General features: G+C 50.9%; 8 protein-coding genes across 8 annotated transcripts; 7 read left to right on the plus strand and 1 right to left on the minus strand.

The window, feature by feature from the left end:
• The first annotated feature begins 225 nt into the window (after nt 1-225).
• CC84DRAFT_1121589 (uncharacterized protein) lies at nt 226-2,292 on the plus strand. Its single transcript, XM_018175613.1, has 4 exons — nt 226-966; nt 1,042-1,313; nt 1,358-1,476; nt 1,535-2,292. The coding sequence occupies exons 1-4, from the start codon at nt 681-683 to the stop codon at nt 2,274-2,276; spliced, it is 1,419 nt and encodes a 472-aa protein (XP_018035208.1). The 5' UTR covers nt 226-680; the 3' UTR covers nt 2,277-2,292.
• A 302-nt stretch (nt 2,293-2,594) lies between these two features.
• Nucleotides 2,595-4,161, plus strand: CC84DRAFT_1206413 (NAD(P)-binding protein). Its single transcript, XM_018182028.1, has 3 exons — nt 2,595-2,969; nt 3,028-3,312; nt 3,360-4,161. The coding sequence occupies exons 1-3, from the start codon at nt 2,805-2,807 to the stop codon at nt 3,822-3,824; spliced, it is 915 nt and encodes a 304-aa protein (XP_018035209.1). The 5' UTR covers nt 2,595-2,804; the 3' UTR covers nt 3,825-4,161.
• Nucleotides 4,162-5,644: 1,483 nt separating this feature from the next.
• Nucleotides 5,645-7,475, plus strand: CC84DRAFT_1165223 (uncharacterized protein). Its single transcript, XM_018178669.1, has 3 exons — nt 5,645-5,749; nt 5,829-6,443; nt 6,495-7,475. Exons 1-3 carry the CDS (start codon nt 5,690-5,692, stop codon nt 7,335-7,337), a joined length of 1,518 nt encoding a protein of 505 aa, XP_018035210.1. The 5' UTR covers nt 5,645-5,689; the 3' UTR covers nt 7,338-7,475.
• Nucleotides 7,476-7,546: 71 nt separating this feature from the next.
• CC84DRAFT_1147778 (BcPKS8, polyketide synthase) lies at nt 7,547-15,196 on the minus strand. The gene is made up of 10 exons (XM_018176605.1): nt 14,966-15,196; nt 14,132-14,903; nt 13,873-14,083; nt 13,618-13,823; nt 12,823-13,572; nt 12,217-12,761; nt 11,813-12,154; nt 8,878-11,760; nt 8,502-8,822; nt 7,547-8,451 (listed from the first exon to the last, which is right to left on the minus strand). Exons 2-10 carry the CDS (start codon nt 14,877-14,879, stop codon nt 7,618-7,620), a joined length of 6,840 nt encoding a protein of 2,279 aa, XP_018035211.1. The 5' UTR covers nt 14,880-14,903; nt 14,966-15,196; the 3' UTR covers nt 7,547-7,617.
• A 572-nt stretch (nt 15,197-15,768) lies between these two features.
• Nucleotides 15,769-17,190, plus strand: CC84DRAFT_1121597 (uncharacterized protein). Its single transcript, XM_018175614.1, has 3 exons — nt 15,769-16,309; nt 16,366-16,903; nt 16,966-17,190. The coding sequence occupies exons 1-3, from the start codon at nt 16,268-16,270 to the stop codon at nt 17,151-17,153; spliced, it is 768 nt and encodes a 255-aa protein (XP_018035212.1). The 5' UTR covers nt 15,769-16,267; the 3' UTR covers nt 17,154-17,190.
• A 1,036-nt stretch (nt 17,191-18,226) lies between these two features.
• CC84DRAFT_1247261 (ABC transporter-like protein) lies at nt 18,227-22,396 on the plus strand. The gene is made up of 8 exons (XM_018184228.1): nt 18,227-18,271; nt 18,404-19,366; nt 19,417-19,671; nt 19,721-20,321; nt 20,372-20,544; nt 20,601-21,197; nt 21,245-21,284; nt 21,334-22,396. The coding sequence occupies exons 1-8, from the start codon at nt 18,269-18,271 to the stop codon at nt 22,320-22,322; spliced, it is 3,621 nt and encodes a 1,206-aa protein (XP_018035213.1). The 5' UTR covers nt 18,227-18,268; the 3' UTR covers nt 22,323-22,396.
• A 625-nt stretch (nt 22,397-23,021) lies between these two features.
• Nucleotides 23,022-25,052, plus strand: CC84DRAFT_1247273 (beta-lactamase/transpeptidase-like protein; the record flags this gene model as incomplete). Its single annotated transcript, XM_018184229.1, has 3 exons — nt 23,022-23,589; nt 23,839-24,088; nt 24,138-25,052. The coding sequence occupies 3 exons, from the start codon at nt 23,022-23,024 to the stop codon at nt 25,042-25,044; spliced, it is 1,725 nt and encodes a 574-aa protein (XP_018035214.1). The 3' UTR covers nt 25,045-25,052.
• A 1,292-nt stretch (nt 25,053-26,344) lies between these two features.
• On the plus strand, nt 26,345-26,888 carry CC84DRAFT_1218266 (uncharacterized protein; the record flags this gene model as incomplete). Its single annotated transcript, XM_018182980.1, has 2 exons — nt 26,345-26,497; nt 26,556-26,888. The coding sequence occupies 2 exons, from the start codon at nt 26,345-26,347 to the stop codon at nt 26,886-26,888; spliced, it is 486 nt and encodes a 161-aa protein (XP_018035215.1).
• Between the last annotated feature and the right edge of the window lie 155 nt (nt 26,889-27,043).

Raw genomic sequence — 27,043 nt, forward strand, 5'->3', positions numbered from 1 at the left:
AGCTCAGTACAAAACGTAAAGAGATGGCGAGATAGGCGGTTGAACTGTCTGATGAATGCGTTGAAGGAGGGGAGAAAGCACTGTCGCGAAATTTTTAAGGAACGGCGAGAAAGTGAGGCTAGCCTGTTCGGACGTAGTTCCAGATATGGGCTTGGCGACTGTCTCTACAAACTCCGCATCGTGACCTGGCTGAACACGATAGCTTGGCTTAAAAATCCGCTGGCGTATGCTGGAGAATGAGGCTGATTTCCATTGATTATGATAGCCTTACAAAGTATCTACACTCGCCGCCAAGATCGTGGGAGCCACTGTTCTCGGCGGAGGGGAGTAACATTTGAATTAGTCAGTCATGAACCTTCCACACGGCACACCTCCAGCCTCGTCCTACCGCGGTTCATTACCAACCCTCCTCCGTAGCACTCGATTGAATATGCTGCACGTATTTGCCCCTTCCTCTTCCTCTCCCCGTGCCTTAGCAGCATGCTTGGGGCGGTGACGTCTCGGGAACGCGGGATGCTCTCTTCCGGGCCACACTTGCTTAACTTTGTGGATAGTCGCCACGGATCGACCGAGAGGTTTAGGTCCCTGAGGCGAACAGTACTAGTATATCAGTGTCGCAACATGCTGGAGCGTGAAACGAAGTCACTTGGTGTAAGAAGAGAACTACTATAATCATCATCATGGACCGTTCCGCAAAGCCCATCTTCAACTTTGTCAACCTCTCGCATCCCGATGAGCTCAAAGATGAGCAAACCCAGCTTCGCATCCGCCGCCTGGCCATGAGCGAAGTCGGCCGCGCACGACGCAAGCCAAAGACTAAACGCGGAAAGACCGAGATCGTGCTCAAGTTCCGTGAACCAGCGGAAAGCTCTGCTTCAATCGGCCATTTAGGCGCAGGAGACGTCGACCCGTTTGCGCTGTATCCCATCGATCTGGATGAGAAGTCGCGTGCACTCGTGGCGTCCAGTAAGTTCTGACATGCAGCGGTCGCGTAGATTAACAGACAGCAATATCCCGGCCACGCGTGCTGACGTATCCTAGTCTTTCGTGCAAACAGCGCGCATTCTCGACAGCTGAGGGGTGCATGGTGGCCCGTTGGGCTGAGCGGTGTTGCGACTTTCTACAATGTCCTCGCGAATGCGCGGCTGTTCCAGCTCAAGGAGTTGACGGGCGCATTTGTGCAGAAGAGCGACTCGCTAAGCCTGTCTATGCAGAGTCATGCTATTCGTGCGATGAGGGAGCGGATGCAGGATGCGAAGCACCATGCGAGCGATGAGACGATCGGGGCGGTGGGGTCTTTCATGTGTCATTATGTAAGTGGCTATGCTGTTAGGACTTCAGTACTTATTGTGGATAGTACGTGTTGGGCAACTTTGTAGGGTGGGATCACCATCGTGACGCCATTGCGAGGATGGTTGGGATGAGAGGAGGTGTTGACAACATCACCGATGAGTCACTCCGCATCACTATCTCATGGTGAGTTTTCTGTGCATATTCGCGCCAGCTCGAAAACCTTGATTGACGTTCTCTGCAGGGCAGATCTTGTTGGCTCTTTCTCTCAAGACATCCCTTCCATCGTGGCACTACCCGAGCGATGGCAAGCCAGCTCCCGTTCTCCACCAGGATCTCCTCGCCCGCTCAACAATATATCATTACAATGGAAGCAACGCTTCCCAGCTCTCATGGATTGGGTCACCATTTTCGATGATATTGATCAGCTCATCATGCTCGATCGCGGCTTCACAGAGAAGGACAAGCATCTTGCAGAAACAACAGGCTGTTGGATGGAACCCACCATGGTCCGACTTCTCGCCATCAGGCCTCTGAATAACGGTAGCGACGCTGGACATGTCATGGAGGAAGTTTGTCGGTTTGGGACAATGCTTTTCCTGGCACCCATCTGGCGTTGGCTGGGGGCAAGCCCCGTGTGGACTTTCACACTCACACGGAGTCTCATTTCTGTACTTCACGGCTATATGATCGACTGGGGCGAGCTCAAACCGCTGCTGGTGTGGACCGTCTATTTCGCCGCACTCGAGACGCGCGACACGCAAGAGCGGAGTCAATTCGCCTTCATGCTTGCTGTCTTGATGAGTGGAATGAGAGTACGAGAATGGGATGAGCTGATCCAGGTGGTCAAAAGTGTATTATGGGTGGATCGCATATTTTCAAGCAGCGACGAGAGTATCCGCGATGAGGTAGTGAGCATTCTACGCTTGCCAGGAACAGGAGACGTGACTCCGGTGCTGGAGGAGATTGAGGGCGACGAGGCTTAGCCGCTTTAGATAAGAGGATAACCCTTGCACATGCATGATTCGTTCACACAGTAAGCGTGACTGCATTACATCACGCACCCTGGAACCGGCGCACCAACCCACAAATGCGGCACAGCTAATGTATAGTCACTCCACCCGTATCCTACACACAAACGCATGAATAATCACACATTCCGTGGTGAAGCTACTGCAACGTATTCGTAAGCCGGCGCTCCGCTGCCTTGCACCTTGGTCGCAGCCTTGTTTGCAGGCCTGCGGGTTCCCAGGTAGGGAAAGTCTTTTCTAGCTCTCCGCATCGTCTATGGTGCTGGTCGGAACCTTGTAATTAACCCGCTGATGGGTAAGCATCGTCATAAATGGTATGGTCGCTCACGCCGCAGCGCCAAAGAGAAGAGCGGACCAAGTATAAAGCCAGCCTACTCACCATCTTGATAAATCCTGAAATATTCAGCGTTATCTCTCAAGCTCACAGGATCAACCTAAATCTCAAGTGCTCTTCATTGCTTGTGTTTGCATCGCGTTCTCGCCATGGCTGGACAAACCCCTGATCCCGATTACTTCGTCAAGGCACAGCAATTCACCGCGAAAACATACCGCGATGTGTATCCTGCCATCGATCCTACCAGCTCCTCCCTGTCTCAAGCTGGGAAAGTTGTGATCATTACGGGCGCAAGCCAAGGGTTGGGTGCAAAAGTAAGCCGGAGCATATTCTACCGAATGTGCTGTATCGCTTAGGCTGACTTTCGTCTAGGGGTTTGTACAAGCATTCGCAGCAACGGGACCCAAAGCGCTCGTGCTTGTAGCCAGGAACGCAAAGAAACTCGAAGAGGTCGCCGCCAGTGTCAACGAAAAGTTTCCCAATGTCGAGACCTTGATTGTCTCCACAGACGTGGCAGACCCGGAGAGTGTAGCAGCGCTCTTCGAAAAGGTCAAGAGCAAGTACGGTCACGCCGACGTGCTGGTAAACAACGCCGCGGTGTTCAACAGCCTTTCGTCGGTCAAGGATGAGGATCACAAGGTCTGGTGGGGCGACATGGTACGTCAAATCACGACTCGCAAAGGCCGATCTAACACTCACCTCAGACCGTCAACATCTACGGGACCTTCCTCGTAACCCAAGGCTTCCTCAAACTGCTCCCTGAGTCCGCCCCTGCCAAAATCATCACACTTACCACCGGCGCCGCCTACCAAGTCTTCCCCAACCTCTCCAGCTACGGCCTCTCCAAACTAGTCGTGTTCGAGCTTATGGACTACGTCAGGGCCGAGAACCCGAACGTGACGGCGGTTGCGGTGCATCCCGGCATTGTGCCTACTGACATGCTCAAGGACGCCTTTGCGCCGTTCGCTCACGATACGCCGCAGCTGGTGGGCGGACTGGCGACGTGGATTGCTGGCTGGGAGGGCGCAGATCGTGCCTTCTTGAGTGGCAGGTATTTGAGTGCAAACTGGGATGTGGAGGAGTTGGTGAAGAGGAAGGAGGAGATTGTAGAGCAGAATTTGTTGAAGATGGACTTGACTGGAAAGTTTGGCGAGGAACAGTTCAAGTAGGAGTTGTTGTTGATAGCTAATTATTGACAACATAAAGCTTCTGGGGATTGCTCTGTTTGGCCGTCTCAGTTTACTTCCACAGCGTCGCTCGCAGGTAGCTTTCCTGTGCCAATGTTCATACCTGTACCTGTCGTTGGAGTCAAGGGTTCTGCATCGCCAAGTCTTGCGGCTGCGAATCCTGCGCCTCCAGGAGGAGTGTAGCCTGCTTCTAGCAGACGGTCATACGAGCCCTGACGGAGACATGTTGATTCTCTGGTGGTCAATTGCAGCTAGCCCAGAATGGAGGAGTATCCGAAACACAGACGTAGATCTCCACGCCGACAGCCTGAAAAGCCATTCCAAGCCATAATGCTATTCCAAAAGGCGCACCGAGCGCGACCACAAATTCATCTATCCTACGAGAAGTCATACTCGCACGGACTTTTGTCCAATAGTGCTTCCACTGAATTACAATGCACCTACGGCTAGTACTCAAGCATTCCTTTGGCAGATTCCAGCATGATCTCAACGTGCTCGCAGAAACGAGGCTTGAAGTAGTTGCCTTGTCTGCTGACGATCTGTGCTGCAATGAACAGAATAATAGGAGATGCAATTGGTGTTCCCAGCTGCGATGGAAAGATTACGTCTGAAGTGAAGACGTGACCTACCAGGATCCACGCCCTCAGTATCCAAGCACAGTGCTGGTCAATCTGCAGCTTCTTGAAGTTTCACCCCGCAAGCCCTAGCTCAATTGACACGACGAGCGCTAGGAAACCTGCTCCCGTCTGGACGTTCAATTGACCACCTTCCACATGCGTTGCAGTCATCAACGCTCCTATTATAGCCGCGAGTACCAGCAGTATCATAACGTAGTCATTAACGGGATGGATCAAGATCCCCTTGACGGACAATAAAGACAAAGCGGAAACACACGAGGGTGCCCGCTGGAAAGACGCCTAGCATATGCATGCGGATACCGACCTCTGAATGCAGCGATATCCGGTACTAAAGCATTCGCCGGGAAGTGTACTACTAGGCCCGCCGCCGCGCATCTTGCCTTTGGAGTCGAAGAACTGGAGGCGTGCGAGCGAGCACCACAGAAATGCGCCCGCAAATATAGAAACCATCGACTCTGCAGGAGAGTTCCTGGTCTCAATGGTTAGAAGGGCGGGATTTCCACAATGCGAAGTTGTAGCCTTTTGCAACATCAAGATGATGATAGACCTTCCGTGCTGCGACGACAACGCGATTTGCAGCAGGAGACAAGCTTGGAGCCGTATTGGACTTGTCCGAACGTGACTTATAGTATTGAGGAGGCCGGCTGCAATACTGTGTATGAGTTCGAGCAGTCTGGCATCATGGAGACCCATTCCTCTATCATCTTATCGCATGCGGTGAAGCACCTTGTCAATTCGATACTAGGCAGCCATGGGCATCTCGAATTCTCAACCTAATGCTTCGCATGGTTTACAGAGGTTGCTCCGACGGTACTCGAGGTCGGATAGGCAAGTAATTGGTGCGCATATAGATCCGCAATCGTTAGACGGCCAAGAAAATCGGTGAATGCGATGGTTTAGTGAGTCGTGGAGAGTCCACGGGTGTGGCTCCTTTGGGCATGACCGGAACCTTTCGCTGACGCAGAAAGAGTCCTGTAGAAGGCAATTTGAGGCTTTGATTCACGAAATCGCCTTGATAAAGTAGTGAGGAAAGAAATCGACCGCGTTGAGTTGAAGTAATAGTGTGCATTTAGATGCCACATGTGCACTAGTGGGGTTTAGTCATAGCGTCACCTTAGACGGCTAGTGTGGGGATGGAGGCTTACTGACCACCATACATGCACCACCACCTTTCGTGCATCGCGAATCGAGCCTGTAGCTGCTTCGAACATGGTTGGCAGGGCAGGTCGGTCTAAGGGGTGTTTTGATTGCCGTCGGAGGAAGAAGGGGGTAGGTCAAGACTTCGAAGCGGATCCTACATTGGGTCTAGGCATCAGCCGGCGTCTACTCACAGCTAACGAATATCCAGTGCGATCTATCACGGCCACATTGTGACCAATGTATCAAGAGAAAAACTCGATGCACGGGTTACGATGACACCCTGGATGTAGTAGTTTATACCCCCCCAGCTTCCAAATTCATCTACACTCCACCGGCTTCCAAATCACATGCCAGCTTGGAAAGTACCGCTATGCAGATTAAGTATATCGACACTTTCTGGGAGCTTCTGTTACCCACCATGTCCAGAGCATCGCGATCTCCCAATGGAGGTTGGACTCAAGTCATCCGGGACCATTATACGGCTGATGGGCCTTTCAAGAACGCAATGCTTGCGTTGACGCTTTCACGTGTTGGTCAATATAGCGGCAACGCCGATGTCGCAAGATCAGGAGCTATCCATTACACCAACTGCCTCCGGGAAGTTGCTCGTAAGATTGATATACAGAGGGGTGCTTGCAATGATGAACTTCTTGCTGTGTGTATGATCCTGGGTCTTTACGAGGTCATGTGTAGCCCAACAGCGCAGGGAATTAATTGGCAACATCACATATCAGGGGTTGGAATCCTGATGCAGCTTCGTGGGCCTCATGAATTTACCTACGGGATTAGTCATGCTCTTTTCGTCGGTGCGCGCATGGACGTAGTAGGTCTTTTCAAACAAATACCTTGGTGGCCCTTTACTAAAAATGTCCAGATTTTCGGTGCACTTATATCTCGCAAAGCAACATTCCTCGACTCTCACGAATGGACGACCGTACCATGGAGCACTCCTAAGTCCATTTATGACAAGGTGGTCGATCTTTGTGCTCAAGTACCTCGCGTTCTGGAAATGCTTGACCAGCTGCACATAGCAAGACCTCAACCGGCAGCCAATTCAGAGTCGCTGCTGAAGGCTTGCTGGAGGCTCGACAACGAACTCCAAGACTGGTATCGCGAGTTCGTCGCAACCTGCAATGACCTACGCCACATCCATCCGAATCGTTACGCGAGCCGGGCTCCAGACTTCGATCAGCCACTGACTGCAGAGACCGAGATCAACTATGAACATGCGCAGGCACTTTCTGTATATTGGATAGCATGCAGTTTCGTTCATACAATCCTCCGCCTTTTGTGGCAAGCTTGCGACAATCCCGTGTATCTCCTACCGCATCGCATTGATCCGCTTCGGTATGCGAGCCTCATCTCTAAGTCACTGCCTTATTTCTCTGCACCCAGTGCAGGTGAAGGCTCCATGTTATATTACGCCATGAGTATAGGCACTGCGCTTCACTGCTTTTCTGTGTCGAACCAACTCTGCTCGCCAGATGCTTATCGCATAACGAATGGTTTCTATGGTTTAGAGGATCCAACCGGAATCGGAGTCCGAGTAGGACTGTTTTTGAGGACGCTGGCGGCGGCCAGTGTGAAGCCTCATGGCAAATTAGACAAAGCAACTAGGGATGATATAGCGGAGTTCGGAAAAAGATGGTGGGGCGGCGGGAGGGAGAAAGTCACCTTGAGGCCGCGAACGCCGGTAGGGAAAGCAGATAAGATGTGATAACAACAACTTTACTCTACGACCGGCCTTTTCAAGGAGCGGATTGCCATGATTCTGGTATGGAAAGCGAAGACGCATCATAATATCGTCAAGCAGGTACCGACACGCAGTATGGCCACTAGCTTTGTGTCATTAGAGGCTGCAGAAAGAGAACGTAATAGATAAATATATCAGCAACGCCAACCCTATGTACATACTATTCCTAGCACGTCGCCTCGACTCACAGAAAGATTCACGACTACAAGAGCGTTCAGCATCATCTTAGCCGCACGGACGCTCTCTACTCCGCCACCACGCCGACCTTACTCTTCGTACATACTACCTTTGCCAAGGCCTGGATGCTTCCTTGAGCCAACAACTCCAAAACCTGCAAGTTTGCCTCAAACATTCTCGTGATGAAGTTGCGCACTTCGATTGCTGTCAGTGAGTCAAGCGGATAATTACTCAGCGGTCGAGTAACATCCAATTCCTCCTTCTCCATACCAACGACCTCGGCAATCTTCTCTAAAAGCCCATTGCAGACAACCTCCTCAGCTTCGGCGCGAGAGGCCGACGCTGCTGTCTTGAACGCGGCACCCCAGGAGATAGTAACCGGGCCATTGGAAGACATGGCAGCAGCTTCAGCTTCAGCAACGGACAACAAGCGCTTGAACTTTGCATCGGTAGACCAGAAGGGACGCATGGTGGCCGTGATGCGCATGCCAGTGATGGCGTGGTGGTTGCAGGTACTCGCCATTTTGCCGGTGATAGCTGCGCTGATAAGTGCAAGCACTTCGGCCTCGCAAATGGTGTCGCTGCCCAGATTGCGCGCAACTTCCGCAGCCTTTTCGGCATCTTCAGCGAGATAACCGGCATCGGAGACGGCTGTCAGGTCGATAGACGCTGCTGGCTGACCGCGGAATGCACGATACTGGGTAAGACCGTTGAGGAACGTATTTGCGGCCGCATAAGCTGCTTGACCTCTGTTACCTACAGCACCTGCAGCCGAAGAGATGACGATGAAGAAGTCAAGCGGTGATGACGCAAGTGCGTGGTGGAAGTTCCATGCGCCCTTGACCTTCGATTCGATAACGGTGGTATATTGCTCGAAGGTCATCTTTTCGAACAAGACATCCTGGTATATGATCAGTTACAGTCGATTTGGCGGAAAGGATGGTAACTCACGCGCAGAACCATAGCACCGTGGATGATACCTCGGACAGGTGGCAGACCTTCTAGACCCGAGGTCATCAAAGCGTCAACATCCGAGCGATCAGCCACGTTACAGCGCCGGACCACAATATTGGCGCCTGAGGCATTGAGGGCATCGACTTGCTCTTTCGCCTTGCCTTGAACGGCACCACTCCGCGAAAGAAGAACGATATTGCGTGCGCCTTTGGATACCATCCATCTGGCCATGCTACGGCCAAGGCCACCAGTACCACCAATCAAAACATATGTGGCATCGGCATGAAGGATATTCGCTTCTTCCTCAAGACGTGGCACCTGTGACCTGAGTTAGCATGCATGGAAATAAGCCGAAGAAAACACAACGACTTACCAGTACCGCTTCATCCTCACGTGGAACTATAACAGCTTTTCCATGTAGCTCGGCCGAGTGCAGTGCTTGTAGCACAGGCGTAGTCTCCAATATACCATAAGAGACGACGGGATGTATAGGCAACACCTTACCGAACCGCAGAAGCTTAGCAACATCGCTCAACACCCGCTTCAGCTTCTGTGGTCGATCCTGCGCAAGCGCGAATACATCAACACATACAATCGTCGCACTCTTTTCGAAAGCTACATGGGCAAGGTCTTTGCATCCGACGTGAACGAAACGGCCGAACTTGGCCATGCATCGCCATGTCGCGCGGAGAACTTCGACCTCCGACATATCATTGAGGATAACATCCACTCCGAGTCCCTTCGTCGCGTCGAGCAAGAAGTCGGCAAATGAGTCGCTGCCAGCAAAGTAGATGTTGTTGTTGGGAATGTTGTACAGCTGGATCAGAGTGGCCTTCTCCTCGGAGTTCCTCACTGTGGCGAACACCTCTGCGCCGAGCATTTGTGCCACAGAAACAGCGGCTTGTCCCACAGCGGATGCGGCGTGGTGAACTAGAACAGACTCGCCTTCGGAGAGCGAAGCGGTGTCAACCAGGCTGTGGTACGCAGTGCAGTATGCGAGCGGGATCGTTGCCGCCTCTTGGAACGACAGATGATCCGGAAGTTTGACGAGAAACCGGTCGTGGGCACGGGCAACAGTAGACAGTGACCCGTTGGGAGTGATGGCCGCGACACGATCACCAACGCTGACCGAGGAGATACTGGATCCTGCGCGGATTACCACACCGCTGCACTCCATGCCAAGATCGTCGCCGGGAAGGTGGCCCATGGCTGTTTCGGCATCTCGTACGTTGATGCCTACTGCCTTGACCTGGATCTCTACTTCATCATCAGGTAATGGAGCCTGCGCTCTGTGGTCATCTTCGAAGTGCACTGTGTCTAGCGCGCCAGGTGTAGCAATGAACGTTCGCAACGGCCGCTCAGTGTCCGTGAAGTGAGCAGGGGCAGTTGCAGAAGGCTGCACTTGCTGATGAACATATTCGTTCATGTCTGCATCGTTGATTATGCGAGGAGTGAGTAGCAAGCCGCCCCGTTCCATGAACTCGGTCTCCTCAACTTGACGATTGACGCCCAACGATGCTTGGAACACCTTCGATATCGTGCGGACCATGTCTGACTGAGATAACATTGTCTCACCATCCAAGTCCAATGTGATGAAATCCATGAGAGTGCCCTCGGAACGAAGAGTGCGGCTAAACCCGGCAATCATGTTCGCGTCTGGATTCTTAGCGTTCTGGTAGGCGCCTCTGACGACCCAGAGTATGCCTTGTACAGAGGTGAGAAGCTTCTGTAGCGCCTCGAAGTTCTGTTGATCCAATGTCGATAGAACGGTTTGGTCAACCTCGGTGAGGAAGATGCAGATCTTTTTAGTACCATCGACTTGACCCAAGACACCCGTACCGGGCGCTGAACCTGTTACAGTAGCTAGATTTGAAGCCAATTCGCCGACTAGGCTGCGCTGCAGGTCGGTTTCTCCGTGAATAATGACAATTTCAGCATCGAACTGAGCCGGGGTTTCTTCCTTCTGCTCTGCAAAGGCTGGCTCCCACGTCTGCTTGTAGCAGAGCTCTCGAGCGCCGTCAGCCTCGGTGTTAGCATCCTTCTCTAGAATAGGCGCTGTAGTTAGATCTTCGATGGTGATGACAGGCTCGTCCGCATCAATTGTCGCCATGGCGAACATAGAGAGCTTGTTCGATTTGACGTTGCTGAGAATTTCACGAGGCTCACAGAATGCCTGTAATCTCCCTCTATTGCTCTGAAGTGTTGTGGACGCTGTCCCTGACACTGTGACCTTACCAATAGACGAGGGCAGGTGGATGTTGTCTAAGAGACCATTGGTGGAGTTCAGAACCGGCCAGTATGAGGAGATCAGCTGTTCCAATACTGTTGGATGAATAATGTAGTCCGACTCGTAGTGATTTGGCATATCGGTAACAGTGTCAGCTTGCACCAGCTCAGACACAGATCCGCTCTTGGATGCTCGACAATCAGTGAGCCCTTGGAAAGTGTTTCCATAGGATACTCCAATCGCTGACATGCGTTCGTAGAGCGCGTCAGTTGCCACGACGTCTTTAGCGGCTTCCGCAATGCTCAATAACTTGGACCTCAACTTTTGTCTTCGAACATCGACCAGTCGGTTATTGTGAAGGTCATGGGCTTCTACCCGCTTGGTCTTCACAAACCCTGTGCAGTGCTGAGTCCAGCCTTTCGCGGTTGCCCATGATGATATAAAGAACTTAGCTCGCAGTCCTGGGCCCGTTGCGCTTCCTGACTGAGGTCGCAGTGTTATGGTCATCTCCAGGTCATCTTCTGACAATACGATAGGTGTGGCGACATGCAAGTCGCAGACTTCCAAGACGTCAAACTCGATGCTGTCCCAGGACGCCTTCTGCGCCGCAGCCTCCAAGGCCATAGACACAAAACCGGATATCGGGAAGATAGTCAACCCTTGAATTTGGTGATGGCGTAGCCAAGGGAGCTCGTCCAAGCGCACGATATTCCTCCAGGTGGGCTCGGTGTGATTCGAGTACATAGCCAATGCGCCTATAATGTCCGAACGTCGGTCGTTCTGGAATTTATGGATTTCTGTGAACCTAGATTGATGGTAATACTGTGATTGGTGGTTCCATGGATATCGTGGTATGTCAGTGAGCACAGCCGGCGGCTTCGCCATCGTCTTTGGGAAGTTGATCGCACCCATTTCAAGCGCAGCTCCTTTGATCCACAAAGTCCCGGCAAGTGCAAGAGCGGTCTCGAGAGCACTCTTCTTGCGTGCTAAGGCTGATGCATACGCAATCTTGCTCGCGGAGGGTCCAACCTATAAATTTAGTATCTAGTAATCACATGTATTGAGTATGCAGGATACTTACGGCCTTGAGAATTTGTTTGATTGGGCCCGCAAGCGCTGAATGAGGCCCAAGTTCTAACAAAAAATTGACGCCAGTTTGATGGCTATCAGTCGGCTGACACATGCTTTGTACCGCTTCATCGAAACGCACAGGACAGGTCAAGTTTTGTACCCAGTATGTTGCATCAAGTTCTGTAGAATTAGCCAGGCGACCGAGTAACGACGAGTAGAACAGCGTATTCGAGTCCTTAGGCGGCTTGACAAAGCGCAGCGACTCGGTGTAATCCTTCGCTACCAGGTTCATATGATGCGAATGATAAGCAGTGTCAACTTGCAGCTTTCGCGCAAACATTCCTGGATGAACCTAGTAGCGAACACAAGAGTTAGTGTCTCTTACGCAGAAGAAGTCATCCACGGGGAACTTACTTCTTCGATAATTCGTTGAAGCTCAAGAATAGCATCTGTGTCGCCCGATACTGTGACACTGGAAGGACTGTTGATGCAAGCAATCTTGGCCTCACCCGCCGAGCTCGGGATGCGCTCAAGCAGTGGAGCAATGTCTGCTTGCCCAGCACCAACGGCCATCATGCTCCCATCTAGAGTAGGAAACTTCTCCTTCAAAATCGGAATGAGGCGTCCTCTATGATACGCCACAGTCATCGCGTCATCGAAGTCGATGATCCCTGCGGCATAAGCAGCGCCAATCTCTCCGCTAGAGTGGCCTGCAACGGCTGTGGCGTTTATATCCCACGTTCTCAATAAGTCAACCAGCGCCAACTGTACCGCAGTACAGGAAGGCTGGCTCAGATGGGCGCTGTTAATCTTAGTGTCTATCTCGTCCTTGGAGAGCTCCTCGAGCAGCGAGAAAGAAGCCCCAATCGACAGCAAGTGTTTGTCGGCTCGGTCGATTGCTGCTGCGTAAACAGGGTAGCGCTCATAAAGTTCGCGGCCCATGGCCCACCATTGTGCTCCTGTAGGAGTAACATGGTCAGTGGACAGCACTCACAATGCGACGAGAATGTATCTGCTTACCCTGACCCGTGAAAATGAAACCTAAACGAAGCGGCTCCAAGTCTTGTTTCACTGGACGGACTTTGCCGCTCGAGAGTGTTTCCACGAGATCGACAGAGCTTGACGCAGTCACAGCTATACGCCACGGAAGGTGGGTCTTGCGCTGCCCCAAGGTATATGCCAAGTCGCTCAACAAGTCGATCTGGAAGACTTCGGGGCGCTGTTCAAGATATATTCCATAATTCTTCATCACTTGTTCAGCCGTGACTTTGTCGTTCCCACTCAACAAGAACAACCTGTCGAATACCTGCGTGTCGATCTCCTCTTTCATGGTCTTTCTCTCGAGCGGACCTTTGGTCAAAACAACATGAGCATTAGTACCACCAAAGCCAAAGCCATTGACACTCGCCCAGCGCTTGCCGATTGGCCAAGGTCGTTGATTGGTCGGCACTTTCAGCCCCCATTCGTCGAACGGGATTTTCTCATTGGGCTGTTCGAAGTCGTAGTTTGGCAGAATGAAACCACGTTCGAGCATGAGAGCTGTTTTGATGACGCCCGCAATGCCAGCGGCCGCTTCCAAGTGCCCAATATTTGACTTCACCGAGCCGATGAACAGTGGTTTTCGTTTCGTGCGACCCTCCCCAAAAACGGCACGTAGCGCGCCGACTTCGATCGGATCACCAACTCTTGTTCCGGTGCCGTGGGCCTCAACGTATCCCGTATCTGCAGGATCCATGCCGCCATTCTTGTAGACGGATCGTATCAGCGATTCTGAGAACCGTCAGCTTAGATCTACCATGCGTCACACTCTCATACCTTGTGCAGAACCATTCGGCATGGTGATACCTGGAGTTCTTCCATCCTGGTTTATACCGCTGCCAGTGATCACAGCTCGGATTGGGTCGTTGTCTTTTAGTGCCTGTTCTAGCGTCTTGAGGACTATGACGCCACATCCCTCGCCGCGGCCATAGCCGGTGCCTCTTTGATCGAAGGCGAAGGACCTACCGGCTTCACCAAAGAGCCTATAGCTAAGATAAGTAACTATACTGGCGGCATCATTTGAAGAGGTACCTTGACATGGAATACGAGATCCAGAACTCAGGTAACATGTTGAGATGAACCCCTCCCACAATGGCAGAGCTTGACTCGCCATTTCGCACACTTTGGCAGGCCACATGTAATGCCACCATACTGCTAGAGCAGGCAGTGTCTACCGTGAATGACGGTCCTCTCAGATCAAAAAAATGTGAGATACGATTCGACTGCATGGCGAACGCGCACCCTAAAGAGGTCAGCAGCTGTTTCAAAGGACACAATTAAGCGTACTGACCTGTTGCCTGATGCATTGGGATCGTCTCTGGATCTCTAAAAAGATCCGCCTCGTATTCAGAGAACGTGCCGCCAACGAAGCAGCCAACATCTTGGCCTACAATACTGTGCTTGGGTATACCAGCGCTCTCGAGAGCCTCAAACGTGCACTCCAGAAGGAGTCTTTGCTGTGGATCTAGACTGGTGGCCTCCTGAGCTGTGAAGCTGAAGAATGGAGCGTCGAAGGATTTAAGGTCTGCCTGTAGAAAATTGCCACCGTGTGCGTTTGTTGTACCGCTCTTTCCAGGATTTGGATGAACAAAACGGTTGCTATCGAAGCGGCCTTTGGGAATTTCAGAGAAGCCGGTTCGGGCACGTGCGCACAGCTCCCAGAACTCATCAGGTGTCGACACGTTACCAGGGAAGCGACACGCCATGCCAACGATGGCAACTGGCTGGTGTTGCAGTTCGATGTGACTCTTGGTGTATCCTTCGGTGTAGCCATCCGTGTATCCATTTGTATATGCAGTCTCGTAAGGAACCGCCGGTGCAGTTTCCAACGTCAATTGGGGAGCCTGCGGATTTCGGCCGTCCGATGGCGGGATACCATTCTGGGGAGTTTCGTGATGACCATTTGCAGCTCCATTAGAGCGGCCGTTGGCCAGCCCTACAATTGATGATTCGTGTTGGTCGCCGTTTGCATGCCCATTGACTTCTCCATCCGAGAGACTCCCCCTCTCAGATGTAGGGGTAAGAGCGTACGGCGCCATGACCCGCTGCGATGAGGGTAGCGCCTGTAAAAGTAAGTCATATGTTTCGAAACAGTATGCCTCTGCATTGAAAGCTTGGTACTCACTGGTTAAGAACTTGGCTTTGAACACTGCACAAACGAATCGACAAGCTCAGTCTTCTACATCTAGACTTACAGCCCTGAAAGACGATCGCCTGGTTGCGAAGAAAGAACAAGATCTGGTATGCTCCTTAGTAGCGCTGGTGTCACTGCACTCTGAACTTATTTTCGGGACGTCTACGTCGCAAGCCGGACCATGAGCTTGTGATTCCGGGATTAGCCGGTTGGGGTGCGCGTCATTGGCATGCATTCTTCAACTTCTACCCCAAAATTCATGTGTGGGGGTCATATGGATGATTGAGATAGAGCCCAAAGCACACTGGTATCGGAAACGATTCTCCTTCTCCCCGCAGTGAAATTGGAGAAGCCGGTGGTCGTCATGCTGATCATCTACTCGCAACTGCTGCAAAGTGCATGTCCTACCGATTCTAGATGCCGCCGCAGCGCATCGCAAGAGGCGATATGAGGGTCAAGCTCTAGAACTAAACAAACCGGGTGGACGCTACAGGAACAGGCAAGGAGCCCGGTTTCGACCCCAATGGGTAACCCCAGCAGGGCGATCTATCACTGGAATTGTTCGGGGTAGCGGATCGACGTTGCATACGGACGCGCTGGATGAAAATGTTGGGTGGATATGAGAGAATATGGATCCCTAGATAAGAAAGATTGCAACATTGGACGACGCGACGTCAAGTGTGACCCAGGCTCCTTTCCTGCCTCAGGTACCCCTGCCTAGCGTCTCTTTAGGTAATCGATCCAGACTTGGCAAGATCTGCATCCGCGGCTGCACGTAACTTCACCCAACCAGACGAGTATCTCGACGTGCTTGTGTGGCACAAGCATTGACAGGGGGCTATAGCACGTCGTTCGGCTGAAATCCTCCGGCGCGTGGCTTAACGGCCACTTGCCGCCTATTCTCTCCGGCCAGCACAATGTTTATTACCCTGTGAACGGGTTTCCCCTTCGGCACTTTGCGCTCGTGATCATGGACGGACATACACCCAACCTATTGGATTTCCGCTGCATTTCTTCACCCCTGCGCCGATGCTATCCTTTCTCAATCATTGCACCCCGCCCTGTAAATGCCTTCCGTCGAACCTAATTGCTACTCCGACCTCTCCCTTGCACCGCCAAGGCCCATGTCAGTGTTTCAATTGCGTACCTACGGCATGCGCGGGCCTCCTGTACCGGGGCGCGCCACGTTTGAGAGAGAGAATCTTTGAACTCTGAGCTCATCTCTTCTCCAAGTTTCCAGCGATTCAGTATCCCAGAACCAAGCATTTTCGCACCTGAGTTTGTTCTTGCACTATGCGACTCTTGTGTTTGCCCGGCGCCTATGGCAGCATCGAGGTAGGGCAAGCCTGAGTCATTTTCGAATGCTTCTAAGATTGATTGACATCTCCTAGAAATTCAAAGTCCAACTTGCACCTCTGGTTAAGGAGCTACAAGATGACAAGACTGCCGAGTTCCATTTCATCCAAGGACCATACGAGGTAGCACCGCCAGAAGGCTACGAGGAATTCTTCGGAGGGCCACCGTACTTCCGCTTCATTGTGCCTGAGGGCGAAGAGGCCGAGAAGGTGGACGTTATCGAGCGCATCAGAGACTTCCCACAGCTAGAGACTCCGGAGATGACAATGCGCGAGCTTATGACTTATGGTGTGGCGAGAACCGACAAGAGTGCTGCGAATACTCTCCAGTACTTGTACGATCTCATGGAGAAGGAGGGTCCGTTCGATGGGATAGTGGGCTACTCCGAGGGCGCAACGATTGCTGGTACACTTCTGTTGCACGAGCAGCTCATGCAAGAAAACCATGGTAGGATGCCCATGTTCAAGTTCGCATTGTTCTTTGGCGGTTGGCCCCCTATGAAACCAACCTTGGATGGCATTGTACTCGCTGACGAGAGCGATTTGATGATTGACATTCCGACATGCCACATCAGTAAGTCCCACTCCCGTTGTCTCCATCAATGGAAGCGAAGCTCATCATGCTATGTTACACAGTTGGCTCGCTCGATCCTTATCTGCACGGAAATATGGCTCTGTATAATGTGTGTGATCCTGATTCTGCATACATATTTGATCACGCCAAGGGACACACACTTCCGCGTGATAAACACATGGTGAAAGAACTGGGAGATATTGTGAGGCGGATGATCGATGAGGCCAACGGTGGTGTTTCGCCGGTGTGATTGCAATGTAGATATCGAGTGATAGACTTCACGTGCGCTTTCGAAGAACCACCCATGTTTTATTACAAGGAATGTGGTTCAAGGGATGTTTGTGTTACAGTGCCCGAGCTTCAGCGTGCAGCGGGTACGCCATCTGTTTCTGCCATTCTTCTGTGCATCTTCCATCTCGACCCGATTTCATATGCTTATGCGCCGGGTAAAACGAGTATCATCTCGGTCCATCATCTGGGGATAGAGGCCTGCGTCGGCGCAATCTACCATATCGAGCGAAGTCCACAGGGGTCTCTATCAGTCTCATCCGTTGGCCAGCACACTTGCAAGTGTTCGATCCTAGAGATACACTCACTCGCAGACTAACAATGTCGCAGCCCAGTGGCAGCAAGGCGGCTGAGGCCCCGACGATGTCCACCTTTCGTGCAAGATGGTCGCTGTGGTGTGTCTCCTTCAGGAAGAATGCTAAACTTATCATTGTAAGTCGACGGGAGATGTAGATGTTCAGCCTGGTATTGACTGGTTACAGAGAGTCCTCTCGTATGCGTCACGCAAGGACAAGTTCTTTCTTGGCGCATCAGTTGTTGCGTCCGTTTTAGCTGGGGGTACGTGAACCTAAGGTACAAGTTCTGGATAACTATCGTTCGAATTATTCGAATGTTAGTTAAATGAACAGTAGCTGTCTTCCTTTCCGTCCTTACAAAATTATTTACTAAATTGGACCTTTCAATAAAAAATAGGCACCCTTCCGCTTATGAACATCATATTCGGTGAGTTATCCGATTGTTGACACTAAGTATCCACGAAGTTGTATCATTCATTTCGGTAACACGTGACCGAATACGTTCAAACATCGCGGATGAACACTCTGACACGCGCCAGCGCAACTCGTCAAAACGTTTACATCGTTTGGGGCGACACCCACCGAAGATGGCTCACGTCAGTTCATGCGTTCAATCAACCAATATGTGTGAGTACGCCTGTATATGACACGACGCTCGTCTCTCGGCACCACATGGATCGTTGCCTGCGGTAATTACTACGAATCGACCAAACGCTGACGTGCATAAAGACTTTACACTGTATACTTGTTCTTTGCAAGACTGGTGCTGGCGTACATCGCAATGGTACGTACTCAGGGCTTCTCGTTCAGATGATCCTATTACAACAGCGCATAAACTGCTCCCCTTATGATCCACAGTTACGCTCGTTATGTGGAGTCGATGAGCTGCTTGCATCTTTATACTAACCATGGTAAGCTCGGATTCCGCATGTGCAGCCTCCGGCTATCAGCAGCAATACGTCTGTCCTACATGGAGGCTCTGTTTCAGCAGCCCATCTCTGTTCTTGACGCGCTTCCCCCTGGCCAGACTGCTGCAATCATCACCATCACCGCCAATGTCCTTCAGAATGGTATCTCAGAGCGTCTAGCCACTTTTATCCAAGCTATTTCCGTAATCGTCACAGCTTCGATCATCGCGTGTTACTACAGCTGGAGCCTCACTTTGGTTACTAGCTCAGGTCTCGCTGTCATCACATTCTGTTATGCATTCATGACCCCGATTGTTGTCAAGAAATACCAGCAGATTCAAGACGTTGAGAAAGAAGCTTCCGGGGTTGCTAATGATGCATTTCTCTCGGTCAGAATGGTCGCCGCCTGCGGTGCCGAAGGAAAGGTCGTGGAGAGCTATAACCGCCTTGTGGAGAAAGCCGCTGCTCATGGACACAAAATGTCTCCGATCGCGGCGTGGCAGCACTCGCCTGTTTTCTTCTGCATCTTCGCCACTTTCGCGTTGTGCTTCTGGTTCGCGGTCAAGCTCTACTTGGGTTTTCACTTCTCCAATGTGAAGACACTCGTCATCGTGTTGATGTCAGTAATGACTATCCTTTCTCACATCACCGCGATTGCTGTTCCATTAATGGCTGCGTCACACGCTCTAAACGCAGCGGCTATCTTCTTTGCTGTCATAGATGCACCGAAGCCCAAGACTGGCGGGAAGACCCATCCAGAAGTCAAAATGGATGATGGTATTGTGCTTGAGAAGGTCAACTTTGCGTACCCGACCAGACCAGATGTCAAAGTCCTTAATGGGCTCGATTTGAAGATACCATATGGAAAGACCACGGCTATTGTAGGTCCATCGGGCTCAGGTAAAAGCACAGTGGTTGGTCTACTTCAGCGATGGTACCAGCTAGACGGAGACATGTCCACGAACCCTTTGGTAGGTTACCACGGATTCTTCGCGCACTTATACGTAGCTGATATGCAAAGACACTATACTTCCGCAATGGAAGTATCAAAACCGAAGGCCTGAACATCCATGACATCGAGCTTACATGGTGGAGGTCACAGATTGGGCTCGTCCAGCAGGATCCTTTCCTTTTCAACGACACCATACTCAAGAATCTCGAACTTGGGCTAGTGGGCACTGAATGGGAGCATGTAGAGACAAAGGAGAAGCGGCGACTGATCGAGCAGGCATGCATAGAAGCGTATGCACATGATTTCATCACTGCGCTACCCGAGGTAAGTACAATTAACGGATACCCCATGCTTTCAGTACTGAAATTTCAAGGGTTATGAAACCCAAGTGGGAGACAACGGCATCAAGCTTAGTGGCGGCCAACGACAAAGAATAGCCATTGCACGGAGCATCGTCAAGAACCCGAAGATATTAATATTTGATGAAGCCACCAGCGCACTGGACGTGGCAAGTGAACGTATCGTTCAGGAAGCTCTGGACAAGGTGGCGCATAATCGGACTACAATCGTTATCGCGCATCGTCTGTCGACAATTCAAAGAGCGGACAACATTGTTGTTCTGGCGAAGGGAAAGGTCATTCAACAAGGGGACCACAACACCCTCCTTGCAGACAAGGGCGGCGCATATTGGAAGCTTGTACATGCGCAACAGCTCGTGCAAGAAACGAAGACAAATCCAAGCCTTCCAGCTTGGGAAAGATTTCTTTCTGAGAAACGATTGTCTGTCCGCACTAGCATTGTCTCCGAGATGGAGATGTTGACACCTATGGAACTATTAATGTTCTCCACGGAGGATAATACTACCAAAGGCAACAATGATAGTTTCTTTCGGAGCTTCGGAACACTGATGATGGAACAAAAGAACAACCTGGGATGGTACTTAGTGATGCTCCTGACGGCAGCCGGTGCTGGTTGTGAGTACTCCATCTTGCCCACTGGAAATGAGACTAACTAGGTATCACAGCCAGCTATGCCATACAATCGTATCTGTTTGCACGATTGATTACCTCTTTTGGTTTCTGGGGAGATTACCTTCGCAGATCCACCAACTTCCTTTGCTTGATGCTCTTTATTGTAGCCATTGGGGTCGGTCTTTGCTATTTCATTCTCGGCTGGGTATCCAACATGGTATCCACGGTAAGTCCGGAAAACAAAGGGTAAGGCCACCACTAATGGACTTGCAGGAAACTAAGTCGCTATATCGCAAGGAGTACTTCCGCAATATCATTGCGAAACCAATCTGCTTCTTCGACAAGGAGGAAAACTCAGCTGGTACCCTTACAGCAAGGTTGGCAACTGACCCCACCCAGCTGCAGCAACTTCTAGGCATGAATATGGCCATGGTGTTCATCTCAATCTTCAACGTCATAGGGTGCACGTCAATCTCGATATATTTCGGTTGGAAGTTTGCGCTGGTTATCATCGCAGGGTCCATGCCAATCATACTTGGGAGTGGCTACTACCGAGTTCGCCACGAGGTCAAGTTTGAGTCTCGAAACAACGAAGTCTTCGCCGAAAGCGCGAAGTTTGCGACAGAAGCTATTCGTGCCATCCGTACAGTTGCCGCTCTCACTCTAGAAAAGACCATCTGCTCAAGGTATGAAGCCCTGTTGAACGATCACATCAAGAAGTCGTTTACCGAAGCACGCTTTTCGATGATCCTGTTCGCTGCTAGCGATAGCCTGGTCTTGCTGTGCATGGCCTTCGCGCTATGGTACGGTGGGACGCTACTGTCCACGTTTGAGTACCACCCTTTCAACTTCTTCGTCATTTACTACGCTATATTACAGGTAGGTGATTATCCTGTCATATGTCTACTGTTGCTGAAAGCTTACAGGGCAGTATGGCAGCTGGCCAGTGGCTCAGCTTTGGCCCGAGTAAGCAACCTTCATCTCGATTGCCGCGCCGGCTTCTGACATCCCGTAGATATTGCACAAGTAACTGCGGCAGCTACGAGGATCCACAGCATGAGAACCGGAGCACCTCATCCCCACTCCAGAGCCTCCACACGCCCCACACGACCAGATACAGCTGTTTCCAGCCGTTATATGATCCCACTTACGACAATACAAAAGGGAGCCGATATCTCTTTTCGAGACGTCTGGTTCACCTACCCAACTCGACCCAATCCGGTCTTGAAAGGACTCAACTTCACCATCCGTCATGGCCAATTCGCTGCTTTTGTCGGACCTTCTGGCTCTGGAAAGACAACTATCGTCTCTCTGCTCGAGCGCTTTTACGAAGCTCAATGTGGAAGCATACTGTACAACTCGGACGATATTAGGTTTATCTCTCTACGAAGGCATCGTGAGCAGTTGTCTCTCGTAGCGCAGGAGGCATCACTATTCCGGGGAACAGTTCGCTCAAACATCCTTCTAGGTGTCGATGAGCGAAAAGTCACAGATGATATGCTTCACAGTGCCTGTCGCGACGCAGGCATCCACGATTTCATCGCATCGCTTCCACAAGGTTATGAGACCGACGTGGGTACCAGTGGTGTTGCCCTTAGCGGAGGACAGAAACAACGCTTGTCAATTGCTCGTGCACTGATCCGAGATCCAAGCGTTCTGCTCCTCGACGAAGCAACGAGCAGCTTGGACTCAGAAACTGAGAGAGAAGTACAAGAAGTCTTTGAGAGAACCGCAAGTGGAAGAACGATGGTAGTTGTTGCACATCGGCTTGCGACTGTGCAGAGGGCCGACGTGATATTTGTCATGCAAGACGGCAGGATAGTAGAGCGCGGAGATCATCAGAGCCTACTCGCTGCTCGAGGATGGTACTGGCAGATGGTAAGTCTTCAATCACTTGAGCTATTTTCACCGTACTCATATTATCGCAGTGTCAAGCCCAGGCTACGCTTTGAACTACTTCATTTTCATTGGTTCAAGTATTGTATTGCCTTTGCGTTCGTCTGAAAGAGCCTCGCAGCGATTGTTTGCCAAGAATATCTGGAACGCTGTCACATGTAACGAATTCTTGGAATGCTACCCCTGCTTTGGAACCTCGTTGTAAGGGATCAAGAAACGCATATCCTTCCCCAGATCCGGGAAATATGGTCCCTTGTCCCCCTTCTGGTCGAAATGAAGCATCGCCAGTTCTCGCGGCTTGAATACCCCGACGACCGATAACGTACGAAGGTACTTATTGATGTAACGCGGCTCTTCGGTAAAATGCAAGTCCCGTTATCGACTGCCTCCAATTCACCCCACATTTCGCAGGGGCCCCACTGGGGAACCCCAATTAGCCAATCCTTACCGCAATTTTGGTATAAACCCCCCCGTCAAATTCTTTGATTTCCGCCAATTTAGCAGTTCATCAATTAGGTCTAGGCCATGTTTGTTCCCTGGAGCTCGACGCGTCGCGTCTCGTCTGTGCCATCGTGCTTCCACAACCTTCCCGACTCCCCTATCCGATATGTACGAATTACCCAGCACAATACTGCCAGTCGATACGCTTCGTGTGATGACTTGGGGAGGATATCCAAACTTCACCTTATCGCACATTATTAACCTTACTTTTAGCCTACGCCATTCAGATTGCGCACGTATATCAATACTCCTTAACAGCTTCATCTGTCACCTCTCTGTCACAAAATTTCCTGGTCTTCGGATACCATGTGGGCCCCGCTGACGAGGCAGCTCCCAGCGCTGCTCACGCTCGTTGTACCTCTCGCGCAACTGCCGCTCTCTTCAGCGGCCCCGAACTGTCCACTGATCGGTCCAGAGTTTCCAGCACCCTACAACCTTGAATCACATCCAATTTGGAAGGCGGCTGTTCAAAACATCACCAATGTCTTCCAGTACATCGACGACACCAATCTCACTGGAGTAGACCTGTTTTCCTATTCATTGCAGATATTCTCAACAAACCCAGGGTCTCCTATTCTTTGGGAGAGACATCGGACGGCGAAGGATTTACCGACCAACACTACTGGTGTGAAGAAGGTAGATGGTAACACTGTGTATCGCCTGGGCAGTGTAACAAAAGTGTTCACCGTGCTCACATTCTTGGCTGAGGCTGGTGATGTTTACTGGAACACCCCCATCACCAAGTTCATACCCGAGCTAGCCAAGTTTGAAGGTCGCTCGAGCCAGCCAGACTTTGATCCAGTTAGAGAGACTGATTGGGACGACATTACCATTGGATCCTTAGCCAGCCAGGTGTCTGGTCTTGGACGTGATTGTAGGCTATCCTCTTACTGATCGCGTCATAAACTGGGTCGTACTGACCTTTACATAGATGGAGTCCTTGGAGAGATTACAGAGACAGAAGATGCGCCGCCAGCATGGCAAGTTGGGCTTCCAGAGCTCTCCAATTCATCACTACCGCCATGCGGAGCATGGCCTCTTTGCACAAGAGAACGTAAGAGCTCCCTCTTAGTTGTTCCTCAGCTAAAATGATGAATACTAACAATTGCAGAATTCTTCAAAGGTCTGGATATCATGTACCCGTCCTACGCACCATGGCAGACTCCAACGTACTCCAACGTAGCTTACCAGCTTTTGGCTTACGCACTGGAAAGAATAACGGGAAAGAACTTCACGGACAGTCTCAACGACCGTATCATCAAGCCTCTGGGCCTCAATCGTACCTTCTACGACACGCCACCGGACAAGTACGGAGTCATTCCAGGAACAGTGAAGGATACCTACTGGGCTGTCAGTCTTGGTCAGGCTTCACCGTAAGTTGAGCTTCAGCTACTGCCGGCGCAGAAAACTAATCCTCCACAGTGGTGGTAATATGTATGCGTCCGCATCCGATCTGTCCAAGCTTGGTCGTGCTATACTGTCTTCAAAGCTAATCAAGCCCGCCTTGACTCGTCGCTGGCTCAATCCTGTCACCTTTGCCTCTGATTTCCTCGCATCTGTCAGCAGTCCATGGGGAGTTCGCCGGATTCAACTCGACAGGATCAGTCAGCCTCATCGAACATTGACTGTCTACACCAAAGCTGGCACATTCAAGCGATATACGGCTTTCATCACTCTTCTCAAGGACTACAACTTGGGGTTCACCATCATGATGGCGGGCAACCCACCTCTGAGCAATTTCTACGGTGCAGATCTTCTTGGACAGAGTCTCATTCCTGCATACGATGCCGTGGCAAGAGATGAAGCAGACAGAACGTTCAGCGGCACCTACGTGCAGCGCGGTGGTGTCAATGGTACACGGAACTCAAGCATCAGCATATCCACATCAGCCAGCAAGCCTGGCCTCGGTATCTCAAGATGGATCTCTAACGGAACGGACATGCTTAGCATGGCGCTGGTGCTCCAATCAGGAATGCCTGCAAACCAGCTCAGGAACCCCGAAGCACGCCTGTACTACACTCTGCTTGACAGCAAGACGGCCAATGGCACGCGTCAATCGTTCAAAGCTGTATTTGAGGATACAGGAGGCCCGGCAGTTGGACAGCAACTTTGGAGCACCGACTGCGGAGCATGGGTTGGCGTCACTGGTGTCACTTATGGCAGTATGCCGTTGGATGAGTTCATCTTTGAGCGAGATGCGAGTGGTAACGTGATCAGTGTGGAGAATCTGGCATTACGAGCCAAGTATTGGAAAGTCAACCAAGAGGCTACCGGGCCTTCTGGAGGTTGGGCATGGGATGGAGGGAGGTGGAAGGTAGCGAGGAGGTAAAAGGTTGGATGATTTTTGTTCTGTATATGTTTCTTGGCTCTTCGCCTGTACATACAACAAGTCATTCTTTCGATGTGTTTCGACTTTACCTATCGACTTTCTGGATAGTAGTCTGGTCATTGCTGTTATCGCTCCACGCAGTTGCCATGTGATGCTATATTGCCACAGCCTCTACGACCCATCCTGCGTGATCAGGCTACCCGGTATTCCGCTTGATCGTCCGCAGTGGTTCGCTTCGATTTCCACATGTTCATCGGGCTCATGAATCCCGAAGGCCCGTTCGAAAGCGGAGTGTGTTCGCTGTGGGTATTCAGGCCGGGAGGTGTGCTGCGATACCAGGATATCACGGTCAAGCCAAAGGCGTATTTGGCAATAATACGACAATCAAAAAGCCATCCATGGTTTAGTGGCAGCATTGTTTCGATAGTTTTCCGCTGATAAGGCATTTATGGCATCTCGATGGCTTTCGCTGCCTTGACTTGCACTTAGTCGCGCCACTTTGCTCTTTGGTACCGATAACTGCATTTGCTTCTAGCACGACGAAAGAAGAGATCAGTCGTCTGGCTCAGATGATGTTATCAAATCCCCGCAGTCCTTGAAGACTGAGAATTTTAGGTAAAAGACATCTCTACTAGCTCCTCTTTTGGCCGTAGCGGCCGGATGCGTATAATTACGGCTTATGTGCGCGGGCTGGCGACCACCGTGAAATCCAGCTACACAGTTCTGCAAAATTAGTCTCATAAGCTCAGCAGCTGTATCAGGTAGAAGTACGTGGCTTCGTTTCTGAGAGAGATTGTATCAACTTCAAACATTTCAACCTCTGTAAGCTACTTGCAACCCATCTGAACTTCGCAATTACGAAATACACGTCGTAAAAGCAACCTAGGATTCAGGAGGTTGGCCTCGCACCTTTTTTTTTTTTTTTTTTTTGCTGGCATTTCTCGAACGGGCTCACCGGTATATTGAAGTCTTGGATGGTTTTGGGAAAGGCTGACGGTGAGCTGGGGCTTCTGAGGGTTATATAAAAGCTCAGGAGGTGCATCCGCAAATTCCTCATTCCCTACCATGCACAATCTCTACAACCAATCCTTGTTTACTCGATCTATATCTCCATCCCTCACAATGCGGTTACCACTGAGCACCACCCTCACCGCTATCTTTCAAACAAACCATCAGCGGCGATTGACCTGCCGAGCCAGCAACCAACAGCTACTTCATCAATCACGCGTCTGTCACCGTTTCCAGCATCACTGCAACTAAAAGCACTGTTATAGGCATGAAACACATGCTTACCCTCAAAATGTCCGACAAGTATATGATCATGTACATGGGGCATGCACAGGGTGGAAGAGATGACAAAGGATTCCAGGATGGTGCAGAGTTCGCCCGGGACAAGAACAACCATCCAGTTTTGGTAGAGTTAGTTGAGCAACAGGTATCTCAGTTCCCTTTCGTAAATCATATTTTAATTTGTCGGTGTTATAAGAAGCTACTTATTTGGTGCTTGGCAGCGTTTACCGCGAAAGTTCGTTCCTGGCCCGTCGAACACGTTCAGCCACTTTGGTCTGATCGTCGACGATTTGGCTGCTGCTCAACACCGCTTTGACAGCCCCGGTGTTGACATTATCAAATGTGCTGGCGGGTTTAATTTCTCTCCAGAGACGCGCAGTCCTGTTCTTGCCGCCGCGTGGGCGTTCGACGATCTCGTTTCCGAACAGACGCAGGCTGCATCCAAGGCGGTCTTGCCAGCGCTGATGACGATTGAATTCAAGAACTTTGGTATTGTCGCTAATCCCGATAGTAGTCTGTTTGAGGCACAGCAGTTTGTTTCTGATGCGCTCTAACTGAACATATCCCGAGTGTCTTGTTGGCAAATAGTCACATCTAGACTACGATCAGATGGTAATGAGTTTGGATATATCAAGCGATATCTCATGTGTAGATAGCAATTAGAGATAACATCTTCTTTAGCTACTTAGTAGAGATCTCTGCCAATGTA

The sequence above is a fragment of the Paraphaeosphaeria sporulosa genome, assembly GCF_001642045.1.
Source record: "Paraphaeosphaeria sporulosa strain AP3s5-JAC2a unplaced genomic scaffold CC84scaffold_6, whole genome shotgun sequence".
NCBI lineage: Eukaryota > Fungi > Ascomycota > Dothideomycetes > Pleosporales > Didymosphaeriaceae > Paraphaeosphaeria > Paraphaeosphaeria sporulosa.

Excerpts from the sequence above, each read along its gene's own strand:
- CC84DRAFT_1121589 (XM_018175613.1), top strand. The coding sequence starts at position 681 with ATGGACCGTTCCGCAAAGCCCATCTTCAACTTTGTCAACCTCTCGCAT. Across the intron at positions 1,314-1,357 it reads GGTCTTTCATGTGTCATTAT|TACGTGTTGGGCAACTTTGT; the intron begins GTAAGTGGCTAT and ends TATTGTGGATAG. Across the intron at positions 1,477-1,534 it reads CTCCGCATCACTATCTCATG|GGCAGATCTTGTTGGCTCTT; the intron begins GTGAGTTTTCTG and ends CGTTCTCTGCAG.
- CC84DRAFT_1206413 (XM_018182028.1), top strand. The coding sequence starts at position 2,805 with ATGGCTGGACAAACCCCTGATCCCGATTACTTCGTCAAGGCACAGCAA. Across the intron at positions 2,970-3,027 it reads GCCAAGGGTTGGGTGCAAAA|GGGTTTGTACAAGCATTCGC; the intron begins GTAAGCCGGAGC and ends ACTTTCGTCTAG. Across the intron at positions 3,313-3,359 it reads AGGTCTGGTGGGGCGACATG|ACCGTCAACATCTACGGGAC; the intron begins GTACGTCAAATC and ends CACTCACCTCAG.
- CC84DRAFT_1165223 (XM_018178669.1), top strand. The coding sequence starts at position 5,690 with ATGGTTGGCAGGGCAGGTCGGTCTAAGGGGTGTTTTGATTGCCGTCGG. Across the intron at positions 5,750-5,828 it reads GCCGTCGGAGGAAGAAGGGG|TGCGATCTATCACGGCCACA; the intron begins GTAGGTCAAGAC and ends ACGAATATCCAG. Across the intron at positions 6,444-6,494 it reads TCGGTGCGCGCATGGACGTA|ATTTTCGGTGCACTTATATC; the intron begins GTAGGTCTTTTC and ends AAAAATGTCCAG.
- CC84DRAFT_1147778 (XM_018176605.1), bottom strand. The coding sequence starts at position 14,879 with ATGGCGCCGTACGCTCTTACCCCTACATCTGAGAGGGGGAGTCTCTCG. Across the intron at positions 12,155-12,216 it reads TTCAACGAATTATCGAAGAA|GTTCATCCAGGAATGTTTGC; the intron begins GTAAGTTCCCCG and ends GTTCGCTACTAG. Across the intron at positions 8,823-8,877 it reads GTGAGGATGAAGCGGTACTG|GTGCCACGTCTTGAGGAAGA; the intron begins GTAAGTCGTTGT and ends CTCAGGTCACAG.
- CC84DRAFT_1121597 (XM_018175614.1), top strand. The coding sequence starts at position 16,268 with ATGCGACTCTTGTGTTTGCCCGGCGCCTATGGCAGCATCGAG. Across the intron at positions 16,310-16,365 it reads GCGCCTATGGCAGCATCGAG|AAATTCAAAGTCCAACTTGC; the intron begins GTAGGGCAAGCC and ends GACATCTCCTAG. Across the intron at positions 16,904-16,965 it reads CATTCCGACATGCCACATCA|TTGGCTCGCTCGATCCTTAT; the intron begins GTAAGTCCCACT and ends TATGTTACACAG.
- CC84DRAFT_1247261 (XM_018184228.1), top strand. Across the intron at positions 20,322-20,371 it reads GACGGCAGCCGGTGCTGGTT|CCAGCTATGCCATACAATCG; the intron begins GTGAGTACTCCA and ends TAGGTATCACAG. Across the intron at positions 21,198-21,244 it reads TTTACTACGCTATATTACAG|GGCAGTATGGCAGCTGGCCA; the intron begins GTAGGTGATTAT and ends GAAAGCTTACAG.